We start from the raw sequence: 23,832 nt of genomic DNA, 5'->3' as shown, positions 1-23,832 counted from the left end.
GATCTGCTGCGCTTTCATGGCTGACACAGCTCCTGGCTCAGTGATGTTTTATCCCGGTAATTGGGGGAGGGCTGGGTTATCGATACTTGACATCGGGCTGAGCTCCTTGGGACTTCAGGCTGGCCCTGGATGTCCCTCTCATACTGGTGTTACTGGGGAGCAACAATTCCTGTCCAGCATATTAAAACCCATTTATTTAAGTTAATCCATTCGTTATCTTATTTAACCATCATCTATCTAATTTAGCTGTATTTGATGAATGAAATAGATATAGTTTTTGTTCTTATGAAATTTTTAAAAAGATTTACTTGATTCCTGTGGAAAATTATGTATGAATAGCTTGTGATTATAATATAAGGAAAAAATGATGAGATAATTCACTTTATGAGTGAAACTGAACTATACTGAAAATTAAGAATAGAAAGACAAGTCACATTGGAACTCCCAGTGGATAGATAGGCAATTAAAATTCAATTGTGGAAGAAATTAGCAAAAGAAGGAAAAAGAGTATGATAGTCATACACAATCATATATGCAAAGATCTTAAACCAAAACTATACCAGAAAGATTTCAGAATTAAAGGAAATCCATAATGACTGAGGATGGTGCCTTGCTTTGTTCAGCTCATACATAGGTAATTGTGGTTAATTGCAAAGGGAATAGCAGGAATTTATTGTATACCTACTGTGTAGGTATACACTTTCCATGCATATGTGAAATTGGCATCTGAATTTTTGTTATAGATAGCACTATTTTGTATCTTCTTATAGTTAGTACAGCCAAAAAGCAGTAGAGTCACTTAGAATATATTTAATCAGATTGAACTACTAATATCTTGTAAATAAATTTCCAGTGCTCTACAATGGAAAAATCTAATAGCACCATTGTAACTCAATATCACCCTGTACAATGAGGTATCTGGCACATCATTTCTTTTCTTTTTTCTGTCAAAGTGATGAATAGAAAGGTTACAGTTACATTTGTAACCACTTCCCATGTTTTTCCCATGTCTTTCTCACCCCCCACCCAAGTTGTAAAGTTAATTTTCAACATATTGTATTGTGAATATTACTGTTATGTCCATTCACCCTTGGTCCTTTATCTCTTCATCTTGTTTTTCCCCTTTCACCCATTTCTTAAGAAAACAGCACCTTGATTGAGAATCACTCACCAAAAGCACTACTTGTCATCAGAACCTATGTCATGTATGCAAGTGCTATGATGGTCTTGTGAGTGTGTCACCAAGTATCTTAGTATTTCCTCTACAGAGGATAGTACTTAGGCCATTATTCTTGGATATAATAGGCCTCTAGATTCTGTATTGTCCAAATTTAATATTAGTTTACTTTGAGCTTTTGTACATCAAAATTTCAGACTATTTTTTTTTTACCAGTCAAGGGGCTTGAACTCAGGACTTGAGCACTGTCCTTTGGTTTTCTCAATGCTAGAGTTCTACTACTTGAACCACTGTACCACTTCTTGCTTTTTCTATGTATGTTGGTATCGAGGAATCAACTCCAGATCTTTCTACATGCGAGGCAGGCACTTTACCAGTATAGGCCAAACTCCTGTCCCCCAAAATTTCAGATTCTTGTTGGTTTAAAATATAATAGGAACTTATTATTTTTATTTTTAGAAACTGGATGAAGAACTGAGGTTGTATATAAATATTTTATTCATCTTGGCAATAGACCCAATATATGCAGGTATATTATGAAGAAAATTCATTTTAGAAAGCACTAACCATCTTTGTAATATATAGATTCCTTTAATGCTTCAATATTTTTTAAGATATCACAAATCTGGAAATGTTCAGATTTCCTGCTACAGTCAAATATCTTCTCTTTTCACATACTGCTTTTCTGGCCTTTGAAGTTGAAGTTCAACATGGTTTCATTTGTTTTTCATTCTTCATATAACAAAACTGATTGGAATCATGTTTTCTTGCATAATAATTTTATTTGTCATGTCTTTGCTTAAATTATATTCCTACTAATGAAAATAAGTCCTAGTCTTCAGAATAACTTGTGCTAAAAGCTTTCGTTTAATCCATGATTCTTCTGTCTTTTATACATCCACTAGCTAGAGGGAGGATTGGATGACTGAATACTTATTTAAGTTCATTTATGGAGTGCCTATTTCCCCTCAAATTTCTTGGTATTCAATAGATTTTTTTTGGTCTCGTCTAAACATGTTGAGTGCTTCCCACTGTGTTTCTTCTGCATAATAATTGATTTTTGTCCATCAAAAGATTACTAGCATTTAAATGTAACTGTACATTTCTTTCCTTTCCTGACTGGAAGCACTTTAGTATGCAAATAGCAATGCTTTGCAGCTATGCATTACTTTTTCTAGGAAAGCATTTACTTTCAAGATGGTAGTTTTTTTCTTCCCAGTTGCTCAATGAATTTAACAAATGTGCCTGAACCTACAACTTAAGCCTTATTTATTCCCCCTACCCCTCCCATCCCCTGGTATTATGTGGAAGATTGTATATTTGAGTCTCCAGTTTACTTGCTTATGCTTGTAAAGCTTTTTTGTTACAGTTCACAGATACAGAGGCTTATCTGGGAGCAAACTCCCAAGGACAACAGAAAGATTCACAGTACAAAAGAGAGAAGTGACCATGTCTTCCCCTGAGTGGTTTTGCAGCTTCTTCTATAATACCAACAAAGGATTCCAATCTGCCATTACAATCACTTTTCCCTTTGATTCTTCTTTAATCCATTGTCCTAGAAAGCCTATTTCATATGTAGTTCTTCTTAGAGAGTTGTACAGCATTCAGGTTTGGAAACCTACACAACTACAGCTTCACAAAGAAAAAGATCTTCATGCATCTAAACAGGCATAAGCATATATTGTGGAACTAATAGGGTCAAATAATGTATGGAATATGTACTAGAGTCACATGGGCAATACTTTACATTCCAGCCTGTAAGGTAAGAAGGATTTGGCATAACATAATCTTGTATCCAATTCCTGTAATCTTTGTGTTCTAAGGCAATCAAACCTTTCTCACCTTACTTTCTCCTACTGAAGACTGTATATTGAGATTACATTCATTTTCATCATTTCAGCTCTGACAGCTGTATTTTTACATCTAAAGTATTTTTTTGCCAGTCCTGGCTTGAACTCAGGGTCTGAGCACTGTTCTTTGGGCATTCTCAACGCTAGGCCTCTACCACTTGGCCACAGGACCACTTCTGGCTTTTTTTTTCCCCTATGTTTATGGTACCAAGGAATCGAACCTGGGTCTTCATTCATTCTAGGCAAGCTCTCTACCACTAGGCCAAACTTTTGGCCCATCTCTAAAGTATTTTATTTATCATTCTCTCACCTATAATGCTATTTGTGATGGTAAAAAGGTGGAAAAATAGAAAACAAGATTTTTGATATATAATTATAATTAATTTCTTAAACCCAATCATCTTAATTTTAAAGCATTTTAGCTGACCAGAACTTTATTTTTTTCATATATTTTTATTTTAATTAATAGAAGGGTTATAGTATATTCACCTGAACTTTATTTTTATTCTTTAATTTTTACTATGCACACATACACACATATACATACAAACAAGTGCATTCGCAAAAGCAAACTCTCTTTTCTAGTTATTTCATCTGTCTACTTCAGTTTTCTATGAACATCAAGATCCATAAGCAATTTGATTTTCAGCAATTTTTATCAGTCTAGCAATTATATTTATTATGATTTTATTATTGTCAAAATTATTGCCCACACTATAATTCTGTTGAGGACTACTTTAATACGAACAATATATTGTTTTCTACAGAAGAAAGAAGAGAGACAATTGAATTTTTTTTTTCTTGAGACTCACTTCTGATGTTTTCTGAGTATGTGGTTCTGGGGAATCAAACCCAGGACTTGGTGCATGCTAGGAGAGCATACTACCTCTAGGCGACACTCCTGGTCTGGTAATGCATATTTTTTAATTAAAGAATTTATTAATATTGATTTTTTCATCATATTTCAAATGACGTGTTTAACAAACAAGTATTCAAGAAGGGAACCTCTATAGACAATCACTGGCACTTAGACTTTGAACATAATTAAAATTAGGCGGAGGGTTTGTATGTCATAGGTACATATTAATCTATATATTAAAACATTATGTCCATAGAGTCATAAGTTTTTATGTCTATGTAGTTGTGTTTATATTTCCAATACCATGTGCATAGCATTGTGTATGTAAATATTGAGTCCTCACTCTTGTACTATTTGGATCTAATAGCCACATATTAAGGATACCATGCACCTTTTGTTCCTTTGGTCTTGACTTGTCTCACTGAACATGATTCTCTCTAGATTCATCCACTTCCTTGCAAATGCCATTAGTTTATCTTGTCTGTTGGCTATGTAGAATTCCATTGTACATATATATATATATATATATATCACATTATCTGAATCCATTCATCTGCAGTAGGGCATCTGAATTGTTTCCATCACCTGGCTATTGTGAATAGTGCAGAGATGAACATAGCTGACCCGGTGTCCTTATCATATCATGGGTTATGATGTTCAGGATAGATGCCCAGGAGTGGTATGGTGTGATCATAGGGAAAGTCAATTTTCAGTTCTTTAAGAAACCTCCACACTGCTTTCCAGAGTGGCTGAACTTGCTTACAATCCCACCAGCAGTGCAGTAGGGTTTCTTTTTCTCCACAACCCCACAGTTCACAAATCTTGGCCATTCTTGTTGGGGTAAGGTGGTATCTTAGTGTTGCTTTTATTTGCATTTCCTTTATGACCATGGATGATGAACATTTTTTCATATGCTTTTCTGCCATTTTAACCTCTTCTTTTGATAAGTCTCTCTTTAGATCCCTTGCCCATTTAGTGATTGGATTGTGGTTTTTTTGGGGGGGGGATTCGTTTCTTGAGTTCCCAGTCGATACTGGATATTAAGCATTTGTCTGATGTATTATTGGTAAATATCTTTTCCCAGTTGGTTGGTTGTCTTTCTACTTTAGTGGCTCTGCTTTATCTGTGCAGAAACTTTTTATTTTTAGGAAGTCCCATTTATCGAGTCTCTCTCCAATCTGTTGTGACTCTGGGATTCTGTTGAGGAATTTTTTGCCTTTGCCTATGAGTTCCAGTGTCTCTCCAGCTCTGTCGTGTAGTTGTTTCAAGGTTTCCAGTCTGACATTGAGGTCTTTGATTCATTTTGAGTTAATGCTTGTGCATGGTGAAAGGCCCAGGGTCAATTTTTAGTTTTCTGCATGTGGCTGCCCAGTTTTTCCTGCACCAATAATTGAATACACTGTGTTAGTTCCACTGTATATCTTTGGCTCCTTTGTCAAATACAAATTGACTATAGGTATGTGGTTCTATTTCTCTATCTTCTATTGTATTCCATTGATCTTCTGGTGTATGTTTGTGCCAATACCACACTGCTTTTGTTATTATGGCTCTATAGTAGAGTTTGAAGTCTGGTATTTTAATACCACCTGCATTGCTCTTTTTGCCTAGAATTGTTTTGGCTATTCTAGGTCTTTTCTTGTTCCATATGAACCATTGGATTGTATCTTCTATTTCAGTAAAGAATGTCTTTGGGATTTTGATGGGATTGCATTGAATTTGTATATAAGTTTTGAAAGTATGGCCATTTTCAATATATTGGTTCTCCCTACCCATGAGCATAGGATGTCTTTCCATTTCCTGGTGTCCTTTTTAATTTCTTTTGTTAGGCTTTTATAGTTTTCATTAAAGGTTAAGTTAATTCCTAATTATTTTATTCTTTTGGGGGCTATTGTGAACAGAATCATTTTCTTGATTTGGCCTTCTGTTTGTGTATTGTTGGTATACAAAAAGGCTACTGACTTCTGAAAGTTAATTTTGTATTCTGCCACTTTGCTGTTTATTAATTCTAGGAGTTTGGGAGTCGAGTTTATTGGGTCACTCAGGTAGAGGATCATGTCATCTGTGAACAGGGATAGTTTAATTTCTTCTTTCCCTATGTGGATCCCTTTGATGTCCTTATCTTATCTTATTGCTCTGGCTAAGGGTTCCAGCACTATATTGAAGAGCAGTGGAGAGAGTGGGCATCCCTGTCTAGTTCCTGATTTTAAGGTAAATGGTTTCAGTCTTTCACTGTTTAGTATAATATTGGCTGTAGGTTTGTCATATATGGCTTTAATTATTTTAAGGATTGTACCTCTTATTCCGATTTTTTTCTAGTGCTTTCAGTATGAGTGGATGTTGTATTTTGTCAAATGCCTTCTCCATGTCCAGAGAAATTATCATATGATTCTTATCCTTAGCTCTATTAATGTAATGTATTACATTGATTGATTTGTGAATGTTAAACCAGCCTTGCATCTGAGGGATGAAGCCTACTTGATCATAGTATATAACTTTAAAAATTTGTTTCTGGATTCTGTTGGCTAATATTTTATTGAGAAGTTTTGCATCTGTGTTCATTAGAGAGATAGGTCTGTAGTTAAAGATCTAGAGGGCAGGGTTGTTACTACTGTTTGTGGAAAGTGTGTTGAGAAAGGAGACAATGGATTCAATTTAGTCATGTATGAATGGAGATGCTGGCAATAAATTTTGTGCAGTCAAATATCAATAATTAATGTGAGGGGATAATAAATTAGATGGATACAAATCTCAGTTTGGAGATTAGCTAATAGGGGCAGTCTTCTTTCCCATCAAATCTTTTACTGGAAAAGCAGTGAAATGGTACATTTGATTGATTTGAACTTCACCTTTTTCCTCATTTTTGTTCTTGTGAATTAAGCTAATGAACTATTTAATGGCCAAAATATCAATATCAACAGAAAGATAGTAACATGCAAGGCCTCCTACATAAACTGATATTTCAATCAAGTGGAAGAGGTTAAAGGCATGCCAGGTTTTACTACAGTAGGGTACATTTTTCTTTATACAAGTGTGCTTAATAATTAGTATGCTCATTCCTTCTTTTAATTTGTGTCATTCTGGCATCACAAAATACCTTTCCTGAAATTTTAAACAACAAAACTTGAAAATCTTTGGCTGTTTCATTGAAATATGAGTTCAACTGTAATATAGACATTATTTCTATAGGATACACTGTAATTGCAAGTGCATACATATTATTTTTTTCAAAAAGGAAGATATTCTTGCCAACTTCACCACTTTCAGTACATTTTTTCTAGTTATAAAGTAAAAGCAAGATGTTTTCTACAAAAAGTGCTTTTGAATAACAGACTTACAAAATTAAAGAAGAAAGAGAAAGAAGGAGAAAGGGAAAGAGGTGGGAGTAAGACAGGAAGGAAAGAAGGAAGGAAGGAAGGGGAACAAAGGAAGGAAGGAAGGAAAGGAGGGAGGAAAATAAAGAGAAAGTTGGAAATTGAAAAAAGTTTTATAGGTCATTTCATGATATATTTCCAATTTGTTTTAAAAAGTAAATAGATAGTATAGTTTACTAAAAAGTTATTAAAGTGCCAGGAGCATGGCCTAGTGGTATAGTGCTTGCCTAACATGCACGAAAACCTGGGTTCAATTCCTTGGTACACATACACAGAAAAAGTCAGAAATGGTACTGTGGTTTAAGTAGCAGTATACTGTCCTTGGGAAAGCTCAGAGACAGTGTAGGACCTGAACCTGAGTTCAGTCTTCAGCAATAACAAAAAAAAAATTACAAAAGTAAAATATTGGTCTATTTGCCTGTTGCATGTTTCCATTTGTGTTTGAAACCTACACTCCAGATTGTTTTTTTTTCTATCTTAGTAGGTGATGTGATTCGTACCTTTTAAAATAGTGAGATAAGGAAATGGCATTTGTTTTCCAGGCAAGAGAAAAACATAGGAGTCCAGATCGGGATTCACTTCATAGTACTTTTGATTCTTAACAAATTAGTCATCTTTAGTATTTCCTATGTTTGAAAACATTAATTTGTTCTCATGGCAGCTGCTAGTCCTTTTCCGTGTTCCTCCTGGTATTCAGGCTTCCCATTGGGATAACCTGTCCTGCACCATGGTTTTCTGACCTGAATGCTAATTAGGGATGACAAAATTCAGACTTTTAAGAGCCACTGTGAATAAAAGAAAATTGAAAGACCAAGTTTTGGACAATGGAAATATTCTTGTCTATACAGCAGAAAAGGCACAATATTTTCTGTAGTGGCAAAAGCAGAAAAATAGAAATGAACAAGTAGTGGCTTGTCCACAGAATAGTAATAAACAGCTCAAGTTGTTATTTACACCTTTCTGTACTATTCTATCAACCATCTCTTATGACTGTGTTAGAAATTTATTTGGGGTTTGCATTGCTTAATTTATGTGAAATTTTCCTACTGCTTTTAGAGTACTATGAATCACTGAATGCAATCAAAATGCTAGAAATCAACCTAATTGTCAACTATTCCCTTAGAAATTTGCACCTTTCCCTTTCTGAGATATAAATGTTGCTACCTATATTTACAAAATTCAATTTGGTTTGGAAAAAAAATAACTGAGGATTCTGTTTAAAGGGACAAAATATTATTTAGGCTAGTAGTGGTATTTATTATAAGACATGAATTGAAATTATAAGCTTAGAATCCCCTACAGGCCCTGCATAAAACTGAATGCTGGAAAACTGAATAGTTATATTTACAAATAATAGTGATATTGACTTATCATTACACTTCATTATATTTAACAGTATCCTTTTAAAATAATGCAAAGCAATGACTTACAAAAATAATTTTTGTGTAATGTAACAATCTTTACCTCTGCTTTCGTTTCTAAAAATATATAAAACATAATTGACTCAATTATCATTTATATATTTTCTTTCCTAATATTAGTAATTATGAGCCAGGTGCTGGTGGCTCAAGACTGTAATCCTGATTGTTTAGGAGACTGAGATCTGAGGATCATGGTTTGAAGTAAACTCAGGCAGCAAAGTCCGTGAGACTCTTCTGTCCAATTAACCACTAAAAAGTCAGAAATTGCACTGTGGCTCAAGTACCTTGAAAAAAAAGAGCTCAATGACAGTGCTTAGACTGAGTTCAAGTTCCAGGACTCTCACACAAAAACTATGAAATTATTTTGAAAATCATTTGCCAATTATGAGATTTACAAATTCAGTCATGTATATTAATCAAAACGTAACAGAATAAACATCTAGAAACTTTCTTTTCTCATCACAATCCAGTTTTTAAATTAAAATCAAGTAACACCTGGTCTGAAGTCCTTGAAGTTAAATAAGAAAACATATCTTCTGGAGGAAAAAGTAGAAATTATTCAATTAGGACACTTCTCATTTTTTTTGGATCTGGCTGACCATGGCCTGGAATCCTACGCCAGCTAACAAGTTGAAGAGGAGAGAGAGGGTTCTTTAGAAAACTGGTTACGATATCTGCGCAGTAGATCTGAAGAAGCAGAGAAGCTACAGAAATAAAACACAGAATTCTCCTTTATGAAGAGCCTGGTCCTTTATGTTTGTCTTATTTTTCATCATATATCATATGGTGCTGGTGCTCCTTTTTATATTCTAGTGTTGGCTTTGTAGAGCAAATTTTTAGAATTACTGGAAAATCAACAAAATAATCTCATAGATGTTTATAATGGTAGGTATTGTCAATGGTAGGTACTGTAAAAGATTTGCTTAGGTAAAATTCCCATGAAGATTCAGAGAAAAAAAAATTCACAAAAAATGCTTTAAAATATGATATGATGGATTAAAGCTTAAAAGATCCTTTTATCACAACTTCACTAGAATATACACTAATTGGAGTTTATGGTTTAATGATTAAAAAATACTCTGTTCTAATGAAAGGAAAGTAGCTTTTCTTTTCTTTTTCTTTTTCTTTTTAATTTTGTTGATCATAAGGCTTGAACTCTAGGCCTGAGTGCTGTCCCTCAGCTCTTTATCTCAAGGCTACCGCCCTACCCCTGGGCCTGGGAGTTGTCCCTGAACTCTTCAGCTCAAGGCTACCATTCTACCCCTTGAGCCACAGTGCCACTTCCAATTTTCTAATGGTAAATTGGAGATAAGAGTCCCAGGGTCTCTAGGACCTAGGCTGTCTTTGAACTGTGATCCTCAAATTTCAGCCTCCTGAGAAACTGGGATTACAGGCGTGAGCTACTGCACCCAGCTAAGTAGTTTATTTTTTAATATGGCTCTTAGCATGAGTGTTTCTATGGAAATAATACTCTGTGAGATCTACAATTAATATTTAATAATTCATTAAAGTCAAACTTCATTCCTCTTTATCAATATTTATTTTATTTGAATTTGATAATTGTACTCTGAATTTGTTTTTAAACTATGGATTAGAGGTGTGGCTAAGTGGTAGTGTACCAGAAAAATGCCAAGTGTAGAGTTCAAGTCCCAGTATTCGAACACATCCACATCTGTTACTCTGTACACACATCACACAACACCCACCCTGACACGTAGCATATATGAATTGAAGGTATTTTCATTATATTTCCATTTATTTATAAAGTAAACTTTTGACAAGATGCAAGCTTATTCTTTCTTACTCTGCCTACTTTAAAACTTTCAGCATGTATTTTTATATGATTTAACACTATTTTATTATTAACTAAGATAACAGATTTATGATCAACAAAGTCTTTTACTATTAGTTTTTCTAACACCGTGGTTTAATTCATGCTCAGTCTTGCTTGGTGAATCATGCCTCTTCTCAGGCTTTTTGAAGTTATCTGTGCCCCACAGATAGTTATTTTGGATATAAAGTCTTGAGTACCTTTTGGCCTAGGTAGGCCTCAGAGGCTTGTCTGATGCTATTCTCCTTAATAGCTTGGATTGCGGGCATGAACCCTTGGCACTTAGCCCAAAAGATTATGTTTAAAGAATGGGTACTAGATGATTGAATCACTTAGTCACCTACAGAAGTTTGTCATTAATTATCATGGTTGCATTTGCTGTCATGATTAATCACTTCTTTTTTTAAAACCAGTACTAGAGCTTGAACTCAAGGCTGAGAATTGTCCTTGGGCTTTCTCAAGGCTTTTTCTGGCTTTTTCTATGTATATGGTACCAAGGAATCAAACCCTGCTCTTCCTGTATGCTAGGCAAGCACTCCACCACTTCGCCAAACTCCTGGCCCCCATTAATTTTCTTTTTTTCTAGTCCTGGGATTCAGTTCAGGGCATGAGCACTGTCCTTGGGCTTTCTCAAGGCCAGAGCTCTACCACTTGAGCCACAGCACCACTTCTGTTTTTTTTTTTTTTACGTAATTGGGACTGAGGAATCGAACCTGCATGTGGTAGCATGCACGCTACCACTAGGCCAAATTCCTGGCCCCTCCATTAATACTTTTCAAATAATAAAACATTTATAACCTGGAAATAAACCAGTTTTGTTTATACTTGAAAAATATTTTAATGAACTGTTCTAGTTTGGTTGCTATTGTCTATTTAAGCAGATGCTCTTGCTCTATGTTGGATATATACCATCAGAAATTTTGTTTCTTTATATATGCATTGTTCACTTCTAAAAAAAATAGAGATAATCTTGTTTCAAAGAATTTGCTATGCACAGAAACAACCTATGTGTCATGACATCATTTATTTATATTAGGCCACAGAAGGTTCCAGTATTTAGTTTTTAATTTTTTTCCTGATAACTATGACCTTTTATAATTTAATTCATTAACATTTTCATTAATGTAGTTATATATCCATATATAATATCCCTTTTTGAATCAGTCAGACAGAATAAATCATTAACTCCCACATATAGGAGAATGATCATAACTTATATACTTTAGAAGAACTAGAACACAGAATTTCTTTAGTGATTGAAGAAACCGCTTAGTTTTTTTTTGTTAGAGACAAGAGGCAAATAAGACGGGGCTGTGTACCACATATAGCTTCCACAGAAAAGAAACTCAAATAATATGGTGATGAAGCACCTGACTCCCTGAGTGTTGGAATTAGAGGAATGTGCTATCATACCCAGCTATCCTTAGATAATTGTAAGGAACCTCAAGCTGTAACTTTCTTACAAAAAAAAAGTCTTTATACTATAAAATAAATTTATAAAAACCTGCAACTTTATCTCCAGACCACACAATGGTTTAAATATTTTTCTTTTTCTTACAAATTTAATTTCCAAAAGATTTTGCCAAGTTTTAAAATAGCATTGGTTCAAAATAGTGTAGAGTTAAAAAATAACCGTTTTCATGTATTCTTTATTGTTTTATTTTTATGTGTATTTTATTTTCTCTGTTTTGTTTATAACTTGATAGTAGAAACTCCTCTTGTCTTTTCTTAAGAATGTGCTCGTTAGAGAATGTGTTTCTTTAGAGAAATGTGTGTGTGTGTGTGTAGCCTGAAAATGGGCGAACTGTAGTATGGCATAGTTACTAGAGTTAGTGACCCTAATATTTCCATGGATGCAGACAGTCAACTAGACCTACATTTCTTTTATCTTGTGCTGTATAATTTCTGAAATGATTCGTCCATTCTGCTTTCCGGGTGATGCAAATTTGTCTGCTTGCATTCTCCAGCAGCAGACCACAACCTAGGTGACTCTAGAACACACTGGCTCAATTAAAGTAAACTAGAAACAGAAAGACAAGCATTACCTAATCTAACTAGAGGAACATACAAAAAGAAAATTATTAAAGGCAGATAGTTTCATTTGGTACAGAATACAGACTTCTGGACAAGGACTTTTGATTGGGAAAGAAGATGCCTTTCAAACCATGGCTAAGGGACTAAGCCTTCATGAGGTTCTGTGACCTTCTGTTTAATTCATTTTCCAAATTGACATGCAAAATTACTGATAGGATTTCTGACACATTGTCCCAATATATGGTATTTTGGTGTTTGAGAAATCCTCAGAAGCTCACTTTCTGACCTCTGTCATTCTCCCATGAAGTAGTAATTGTTTTTTATTTTCTTTTATGTTCTTCCTTTCTTTTTTATTGTAATTAATAGAAGGGTTACATTATATTGGCCAGATAGAAGGTGCATTACTTAACAAACATTGCTACCCCTTCTCATGTTTTTGTCCCTATTTCCTTTGCCCACCCCTCCCTCATCTTGATTCCTTCCCCCATGAAGTAGTAATTGTGACCTACATATGAGAGATGCACTTCTTATGTTTAGAAAATGTAGCATTACTCTTAAGACAGTTTTTCTGTACTTATGCAGGTGAGTGTGTGTGTGTGTGAGTGTGTGTGTGTGTGTGTGTGTGTGTGGTATCCATGTATAGGACTTAGACTTCAGGCCTAAGTGCTGTCACTAGCTCAAAGCTAGTGCTATACCACTTGAGCATCAGCTCCACTTCTAGCATTTTGAGGATTAATTGGGGATAAGAGTTTCATGGGCTTTCCTGCCCATGCCGATTTTGAACTGCTGATCCTCATATCTCAGCCTACTGTAGACATTAGCCAACCAGCGCCCAGCTTAAAATGAATTTAATTACAAATATATTGCATTCATTTATTCATGGCACATTTATCACAATGCCATTTGTAGGTGTAGTAAAATTTGGTCTGGAAATGAGAGTTGGAAATGGTGTTTACTATCATACATATTGGGACATTGCTTCACTCATATTTCTTTCCTGGCCTGATCCTTCTGTTTATTCTATTCTAATGCTCTTTGGCATGATGAGCAAATATCTAGTTAGGGCTTCCAAGGAAGTTTAAGAGTCTTAAATAGAAACCATGTCAAAAGAACCAACATTAAAATACACATAGTACACCTGAAGTCTAAGCATCATAGACAAGCAACACACTCTCCTGAAGATAACTTATTGCTTCCTGTTGTGATTTTGTGGCTTTCTGGGCACTGTGGCTGGCTGCCACTTATAAGCATCACTAAAAAAAAACAAACTTAAAATACAGGTACTCGTGGCTCACTAAATGTGTATGCTTAAGCATCATTATAGTTAAAAGTGGTAATTTGTAGTAGCTTTAAATCAGAGACAATCTGCATTATGCTTTATGGTGGGCTCAAAAGGTCTTCATACATACAGGGAAGGGCTGTTTGTGAGATGACAACCATAAAACATTCAAGATCCAGAAGGCCCTCAATTGTGTCAGTTACGTACAACCCAACTTCATTGTCTTTGATAAATATCTGATTTTCAGGTCCCGATCTCTGTGTTTTTCAATCACCACTTGATTACTTGATATTGATTCCTAATTAGTTCTCTTCATTTGTGATTTATTGTGTGTTCTAAATGATAGACTGTATCTTGACTCCAGTTAACCTCACTATAGTGATTCAAAGAGGAAGTAAGGACTTTACCCTATCAAACAAAGCCAAACCAGTTGGGTGTTGGTGATTCATACCTGTGATCCTAGCTACTCAAGAAATCATTGATTTAATTTATTTTTGTGATAATTCTGGCACTTGTGTCTATCCCTTAGCTTCTGACTTGGTATTGATGCCCTATAAGTTGAGTCATAATGCCACTTTCACTTTTCTTTTTGGTGAATTTTGGTGGTCGATGAGAGAAAAGTGTCTCTTGACGTTTCTTGTATTAGCTGGCTATGAACTAGAATGATCTCTTGAATAGTTAGGATTACAGCTATGAGCCACCCAGGTCCTTGGCCCTCTGAATTTTTCAGCACAACAGAATACTATGGATATGTTGCATAATATGTTACATTGGTAGTTTTCCTCTTTTATTCAAGTAGGGATTCTTATGAACAGTGAGAAAGTTCAGGGTTGGGACGGTGTCACATTTTTATCTCTTTCCCTCCTTCTTATTGCTGTCCCCCTGGTTATGTCCTTATATCCTTATATCCTGTAGAAATAGGATTGTATACTTCAGATTCTCTTGAGTAGTCATGCAGTGGGGCATGAGGATTGTACTTTCTTTTGTCTCTTAGGAAGATTTCCTAGCTGACTCACCTTCCTCAGGGCTGACTTCAGTGCTTACTTTACCCTGCTCTACCTGATACCCATCCAATCACCTTCTGTTGTCAGTCAACTTCTCACCTCCCGATGCCTTTTTTTATCACCTTACTCTAAAACTCCAGATTCTCTGTTACTATTTATGATTTATTGACTTGTGGGTTAGGGAAGTAATAAGACACAAGAAAAACCCAGTAAAGGTAAGACTGAGAAAATAGAAGGAAGGAAAGTATCAACTGCTCCTTGTTGTTGCGCAAATAATTGTGTTTTATTATCAGTATTATTTTTCAGTATATTTTTCTTTTGGTCCATTGCATTTATATTTTGTTTTTAAGAAAAAAACTTGTTTTGCTTCATCAGCTCTACTTTTAGTAAGATTAAATTAAGCACCATTAACAGCACTTTCTAAATGTATTACTACTCATGTAGCTTGGTTTTCAGCTGATTACAACAAATCAATGTCAAAAAAGGTCACAAAATCTAGAGGATTATAGCTCATAATACCATGGGCATAAAAATTGTGAGACTACATCCCCAAATAACAAGCAAAAGCTTGACTAGATGTATGACTCAAGCAAGGAAAGCAAGGTCAAAGCAAGTATATTAGAAAAAGTATATTTATGGTTCTTGATGAATACTTTATCTCTAGGATTTATTAAATAGGCATACAGATGGAAATAATAGCAAATATTGGGTAACATAAGAATTTTTAATTCATCACTAGATTGGAAGTTCTATGAGACTAGGGATTTCTGTGTTATTTTGTTTGCAGTTCCTAACAGAAACTGGGACAGAGGTTCTGTACATATGGACGTTCATTAATTAGTTCAGTCTTACTAGGTATATTACATATAGCACATCAAAGTAATTTGCATTTTTATGTCCCATTTTGAAAAGTATGAACATGATAATGACAACTAAAGGCTAACACATAGAAATGATAGTTGAGTCCTAGATCCGAGCTGAGGGTTGTATGAGTTATATACTTTAAAATTATTAAAAGTTTTATTATATTTAAATAAAACATTTGCTCCCCCAAACCTTAAAACATATTTCACTTTTCACACTTCATTTTTTAGATTCATTTTGTGCCAACTTCCAGTGTAATACAGATAAAAATACATGAGTTATTGGTGTGCTCCTTAAAACTAGTCTTGAAAAGAGGAAATTCAGAGAAGTCCTCATTACAGATGCCAGTGGAATGAAGTGTCTTTACCTCCAGCAAATGCTGATGTGCAGATTTAAGACTGAGAAATCAGTAAAGTTGCCCAGGAGAGTTTATCATATTATTCATTGAACTCTGTCCATGATGCAGTAATTGCTTCTGGTACCATTTTTCTTATCCTTACACGAGGTTATTATTTATCCTTATGCCATGTGAAAAAGAGAAAGAGAATTTAAAAGGGAGTCATAACTTGATATAAAACTATCTTTTGACACACTATAAATGGAGATGGGAATCTTAGCTAGAAAACTGTGTCTTACATATCAGAATTAAATATGAGGACAGTAACACTTGACATTGCAGAGATACATAAATACTAAAAGAAGCAATCAGACCTATATTTTCTTCTACTGATGTGCAAATCTGCTTCTCACAGACTTTGATATTTCATGGATTAACATTTTTTTGGAATTACAGATATTTTCTTATTAGCTTGTAGATAAAGAGAATCAATTAAACAGTACAGTGGCTACTTAGCAAACTTTTATCAATGTGATCTAAATTACAAACATTTAAAAATATTTTTGCTACAGTTCTGTTCCTTGCACAATTATATCCTTCCTCTGTCTTACTTAGTATTAAGTGATTATTTACCTTATTTTTCAAGTTTTAAATTACAGAGTACAAAATACATCAGACTATTTCAGAATAAATATTAAATATAATGATGATGTAATCAGTAAATTTAAAACATCAGTACTCAAATTGTTATCTTCTGAATACAATGAACTTGACCTGCAACCTTTTCAAATGCTGAAAGTATATTTACTAAGATGTATCACTATGCAGAGAAGATGTATTCTTATGTAGAAAACAAACATGCATACATTTCTTATTTTTTCCTTTAATGTTTCACAGTGCAATCAGTAATATAATTCTCTGTTACGATAGGCCCAGGGGCTTAAATTTGTGACATAAACCAAATGTCTAGGACAATAATAAGGCAATATACTATGTATTTATTATGGAATGAAGTATGGGCAATTATTCACTGGCAAATGGATTGTAAATGATGACTGCAAGTATTTTGAACCTGGAATCATAGTGTGATAGTAGGTGCCAAGCATTCTGGCTACCTGGGTTGTATACTGGAGATTTGGGTGGAGTAAAAAATAAATAAATAATAAAATTTAAAATAGCACCTTTCTTTTCAATATTTTCCTTCCTAACACGGGACAAATCATATTGTAATATTACTGATTTCAATAATTGTAGGAAGTCACAAGGCAGCCAGAGTTATAGCTCCTCCCTTTTGGGATCTTCCTCCTCATCTAAACAGCCACAGTGGTATATATAAGTTAATAGAATTAAAGCATGTATAACACAGCTTGGTACATTCTATGTGCATCAAAAATACTGGATATGCTAGAGCTCATAGTACCTGGGGCTTAACAAATTATCAGTCTCTGTGCCTTTTTAGTTAAAGAAAATAAAATTTATCTTTGTTAATATGAAGGTATTCAATTTGTTAAATCCTAAGCATGAAGTCCTTCATAGTAGTTAATCTACTACCTGTGTGCTTCTTTGATTACCATTCTACTAACTCAGAATTCTTAGACTCTCCCTTAAAAAATTGTATTTTCAAATAAATTGCTCAAGTCAGCAGTGTAAATCAACATTTTATACCAGCACAATAGGTGTTACAAAGTGTGCAAAAGTGAATGAGCACGAGAAAGAGATCCTTGAAAAAAAATATATACTCAGTTCAGAGGGATGATTAGCCAGTCTATCCTTTTAGGACAAGGAGGACATGACAGCTGTGATTTATAGAAATGAATTCACTAACTTAGAGGACTAAAAAGCCAGGAAGAGTAAGTGAGGTAAATGGATGTTAGTAACACCTGTGGTGGAGGAACATAATTTCCATCATACCTGCATGGAATAAATTTTGTATGTGATCAGATGACACATAAAATTTAGATCATATTGAACCATCTCTTCAACTTATAGAGAGGCCAAATATTTAGTAGTGGATATAATTACAGGTACTGTTTATATTCCTTTTTAATTTAGTTACTCACAAAAATCTAGCATATATGTTTCTCTCCCAATTAATGCTATGGTGTTAAAAATGACTATAGGCAGGAGGCATAGCCTAATGGTAGAGTATTCATCTAGCATGCACGAAGCCCTGAGATCAATTCATCAATACCACATAACAGAAAAAGTCAAAAGCGACTCAAGTCTCAGAGTGTTAACACTGAACAAAAAGTCCAAGGGCAGTGCCCAGTCCGAGTTTAAGCCTTAGGACTGGCAAAAAAGAAAAAGAAAAAAAAATCAATTTAGGAGAGCTTGAACTTTGATTCAAGATTCTTTGTCTCTTCTTAGTTGTTCATCAACTCCTTTTAGCTATCAGACTGAGGAAACTTATTTAAACTCTTCATATTGGAATAGTAACAGTAATACAATCTGAATAAAAGGTCAGAGCATATGAAAATACTTAAGATTATGATTCATTAGAGATCTGCAATTGTAAACAACAATAAGGCAATTTATAAGGTCCGGCATCTAGATCACTGACCATAACAAATTCCCATGATGATGGAGCTCTTATTATTATAAGAACTTTTCTTCATAATTCATCGAAATGCAGAATGCTACAGCCACTTTGGAAGATTGATTTGTCTATTACTAAACAACTTAATGGTGGTCTCTCAATTGAGAGCTCCATGGCATTTGCAAAAAATAAACTATGCATTTATGTCCATACAAAACCTGGAACATAAATATTTATAGCAGCTTTGTCTATAATTATCAAAACTTAGAAGCTACCAAAATTTTCCTCTCATAGATGATGGGAAAAGTTAATTTTGGCAAATTCAAACCATGTAAAACTGTTCAATACTAACATGAAATGAACTATGAAGCCATGGAGGAACATTGAGGAAATGTCAGGGCATATTACGAAGTGAAATAAAACCATTCCAAAAGGTAAAACTTGTTATAGTATCTGCTCTATGAGACATTCTGAAAAAGGCAAATTTTAGAGATAAGACTAATGGTTGCCTTAAGTAGGGAAGGAGGAAAAGATCAGGCAAGGGACTCAGTCTGAAACCAAAAACACGTGTGTTTAAAATACAAATGTTTGTGTGGCATGCTTGGTTAGAGTCTCATAGGGTTTGGATTCTCCCTGTTTGATTCTTCATTTGTATCATTCTGAATTCCTTTAAGTACTGTATATAGCTTTAGTAATGGAGCTACTGTTTCTTCCTGAAACTCTTCAATATCATTTTGGTGTCAGAGTTTTGTTATTTACTGTGTCCCTTATCTTTTCTTTTTCTTTTTTTAAAAATTGTAATGTATAGAGGGGTTACAGTTATATTTGCCAGATAGACAGTACATTACTTCTCACACATTAATATTCCTTCTCATGTTTTTGTCCCCATTTCTCTCCCTCCATCCCCTCCCAATCATCTTGTTTTCCCCCTTCCCTTTCTTATTTCAAATAAACAAATAAATGTTCTCTCTCTCTTTCTCTTTCTCTCTCTCTCCATTTTTAAGAAATAGATTCCTCATATTTTAGGTTCTACAGTAATTCTTGCCTCATTTTAAAATACATCAACTTATATTACTCAATTTTGTCTTATCTTCCTGAGTACCTTGCAGTTTTTCACACTACTGATCAATTTTATATTTTGGTGACACATATCAGTATCTGAAGTTATACATCCTATTTGTTTGAACATTTATTACTTACATATTTGTTTATTCTATATCATGAATTTCATGGCTGAAGGATTTCTTTTTGTTCCTTTATGAGAGGGCTAGCTTTTGCTAGGTGCCCCACAAAAGAAATTGGATGAATGTTTAAGCACTTAATTTATGTTCATTTCACTGAACTTAAAATCGTGATTACTTTTTCCATTTTAGCTATATAAAGCAGTTGAAATTTTTATAGTTTTAGGACAGAGATTCATTATGTATTGAGAAATTCTCATTCCAATTCTTAGTGCATTTTGTTTATATGACCAATGAATTATTTTTCATCCATGCCTGATATAGGGTGCAATAATAATTTGTTCACCAGAATAACTCAAATTGGGATATAATATTCATGTTGAAATAGTACATTATTATATATATCATATACCACCTGTAAAATATTTATTGTGGTAATAGATAATATATAAAATTTGATACAATTTTATATAATTTATATATATATATTATACAATTATATAGTTAAATATTTTCTCATGAAGTACTCATTCCCTGAGTTCCTTCCTTCTTTTGCTAAATTTCAAACTGTATCAAATACTGTTTAAGGTAGCTTTTTTTTTCTAAATTAATGGAAAAATTTATCTATCTTACAAAAAAGATGTCATTCTGATGGCAAGTCACAAGGTTAATTGATAACTCCTGTTTCATATTCAATGTTTCCAGGAAGAGCCTTATGTCCTGTTTAAGAAGTCTGACAAGCCTCTCTATGGGAATGACCGATTTGAGGGCTATTGCATTGATCTCCTCAGAGAGTTGTCTACGATCCTTGGCTTTACGTATGAAATTAGGCTTGTAGAGGATGGGAAATATGGAGCCCAGGATGATGCTAATGGACAGTGGAATGGAATGGTTCGTGAACTAATTGATCATGTGAGTATTTTATTATTACATACTTTGGATAGATTGTTAGGAGATTTGCTTTCTCTTTATGTTTAAAAGTTCAAGAGGTATATATCAATTATGTATTCTCTTCAAGAATTACAGCCAGGGCCGGGAGTTTGGCCTAGTGGTAGAGTGCTTGCCTAGCATGCACGAAGACCCGGGTTCAATTCCTCGGTACCACATACATAGAAAAAAGCCGGAAGTGGTGCTGAGGCTCAAGTAGTAGAGCTCTAGCCTTGAGAAAGTCCAAGGACAGTGCTTAGGTCCTGAGCTCAAGCCCAGGACTGCCAAAAAAAAAAAGAATTACAGTCAAGGTATTTTATTTTCATCACAAAATCTAAGAAAAACATATAAAACCTAGGAGAAATAGATATTTGTCTTACATTTATATACAGGTTTAATATTTTGAAATGGTTGATCTTAATTTACAAATTGGCATGGATTTCCCACTAGTGTGTATTTTCTTTATTTTTCCTGCTAACTTTTGAATCAACAGAGAGTATAAGTGAGACAGTCTCAATTTAGTGCTAAATGATTCATGAACTGGAACAAGATATTTCTTAATTCAATAGATAATCCTTTTATCATTTATAAGAAAAAGAGTAAAATTAGATAATATAAAAATCAAATAAGAATATTAAATTAATTGACTGTCATATACACTTTTTTATTTAGTTGAAAAGTTCTTCAGACTAGCATTATTTCAGAACTTCTGAGATGATAGTGTCAATTCATCTCTTTGAGATATACTTTCTATATGATAAATTGAATTTCATTTTGTTTTATATTTATTTTGAAATTTTCAATAATAATAGGTACATAATTATTACTAAGATTACAATTTCACAGAACAATAACAATGAGCTAGGCATGGTGGCTCATGTCTGTAATTCTAGCTATTCAGGAGGCAAAGGATCACTGTTCAAAGCTAGCCTGGGCACTAAAGTCTGTGAGACTCCATTAACCACTAGAAAACCAGAAATGGGACTGTGACTCCAGGGATAGAGCAGTAGCCTTGAGCTGAAGAAATCTCTAACTACACAGTCACACTAATAAAACATTAATTTGCACAGTCTTTTGAAAGAACTTTATTGCTATTGCTTCAATACTGACACTAAAAAATAATGTTTATTACTGAAATAAAGATAAAAACTGAATTTTAAAAAATAAGAGAAATTAGGCTTTAGGTAGAAGCAGAGTAACAACATAAAGTATTAATAATACATTTATTTCTTCAGATTTTTACATGTTTTTTCTAATAATTTGGAGTTTAATTAAATACAATCTCATGTTCTAGACATTGCAGTTATTCTCAGAATCTGGTTAAGTAGAATATATATAATATATAATATATAATACACACACACACAAACACACATACACACATACACACACACACACACACACACACACACATATATATATATATGTATATATATGGGGAGGTCACTTGTGGGGCTTGAAGTCTGGGCTGGCCCTGTCCCTGAGCTTTTCAGCTCAAGGCTAATATGTTACCACTGAGTCACAGCATTACCTCCATTTTTCTGATGGCTAGAGATAAATGTCTCAAGGACTTTCATGCCTAGGCTGGGTTAGAATTGCTATCCTCAGATCTCAGCCTCCTGAGTAGCAAGGATTACAGGTATGAGCTAACAGTGACCCACAAGTAGAATATCTGCATATCAACTTTGTGGCCTATGGGAAAATGACAAAATGTATCTGAGTGCTTGTCTTTGAATTTTTTTTGCATGAGAATAACCACTGTTTATTTGGTAACACTGTGGTAAAACAAAACAAAACAAAAAAGTCAGATACATGAATTAAAGCTAAACATAATTTTTTAACTTTTCCAGTTTTATGTATTTTTATTTTTTTAATTAAAGAATTTATTAACATTGATTTTTTCATCATATTTCAAATGATGTGTTTAACAAACAAGTATTCAAGAAGGGAATCTCTATAGACAATCACAGGCTCTTAATTTTTAGAACATAATCAAAATTAGGCTAAGGGTTTATATATCATAGATACATATTAATCAATATAATAAAACATTATGTCTATAAAGTCATAAGTTTTTATGTCTGTGTAGTTGTGTTTATATTTCCCATACTATGTCCATATCATTGGGTATGGCAAATATTGAGTCCTCGATCTTGCACTGTTTGGATCTAATAGCCACATATTAAGGATACCATGCATCTTTTGTTCCTTTGGTCTTGACTTGTCTCGCCGAACATGATTCGCTCTAGATTCATCCACTTCCCTGCAAATGCCATTAGTTTATCTTGTCTGTTGGCTATGTAGAATTCCATTGTGTATATTATATATATATATATATATATATCACATTATCTGTATTCATTCATCTGCAGTAGGGCATCTGAGTTGTTTCCATCGCCTGGCTATTGTGAATAGTGCAGACATGAACATAGCTGAGCAGGTGTCCTTATCATATCATGGGTTATGATGTTCAGGGTGGATGCCCAGAAGTGGCATGGCAGGATCGTAGGGAAAGTCAATTTTCAGTTCTTTAAGAATCCTCAACACTGCTTTCCAGAGTGGCTGAACTTGCTTACAATCCCACCAGCAGTGTAGTAGGGTTCCTTTTTCTCCACAACCCCGCCAGCATCTGTCATTGTCTAAGTTCAAAATTTTGGCCATTCTTGTTGGGGTAAGGTGGTATCTTAGGGTTGCTTTTATTTGCATTTCCTTTATGACAATGGATGATGAACATTTTCTGCCATTTTAGTTTCTTCTTTTGATAAGTTTCTCTTTAGTTCCCTTGCCCATTTAGTAAATGGTTTGTTGGGTTGGGGGGGCGGTATTAGTTTCTTGAGTTCCCTGTAGATACTGGATATTAGCATTTGTCAGATGTATTATTGGTAAATATCTTTTCCCAGTTGGTTGGCTGTCTCTCTACTTTTGTGGCTATGCTTTTAACTGTGCAGAAACTTTTTTTCATATATTTTTATTGTATTTAATAGAAGGATTACATTATATTCACCAGATAGAAGGTACATTACTTCACAAATATTGATACCCTTTCTCATGTCATGGTCCCCATTTCTTCTCCCCTTCCCCCCACTCATCATGATTTCTCCCCTTCCCTATCCTATTTCAAATAACCAATTAAGCATATATAAAATATATCAGATAACAAG

The 23,832-nt window shown here is 34.2% G+C and overlaps 1 protein-coding gene across 3 annotated transcripts in view; it reads left to right on the top strand.

The window, feature by feature from the left end:
• Positions 1-23,832, top strand: part of Grik2 (glutamate ionotropic receptor kainate type subunit 2) — a 533,349-nt gene that overhangs the window by 346,349 nt on the left and 163,168 nt on the right. For all 3 annotated transcript variants that reach the window (XM_090338374.1, XM_090338373.1, XM_090338375.1), the window contains exon 11: positions 20,450-20,656. In XM_090338374.1, the coding sequence (XP_090194500.1) occupies positions 20,450-20,656 (207 nt within the window). The remainder of the gene's footprint in view (positions 1-20,449; positions 20,657-23,832) is intronic.

The sequence above is a fragment of the Megascapheus bottae genome, chromosome 8 (assembly GCF_031878675.1).
Source record: "Megascapheus bottae isolate mThoBot1 chromosome 8, mThoBot2.hap1, whole genome shotgun sequence".
Taxonomy (NCBI): domain Eukaryota; kingdom Metazoa; phylum Chordata; class Mammalia; order Rodentia; family Geomyidae; genus Megascapheus; species Megascapheus bottae.
The sequence above is the reverse complement of the archived record's forward strand: the minus strand, read 5'-3'. Positions and strand labels throughout refer to the sequence as shown.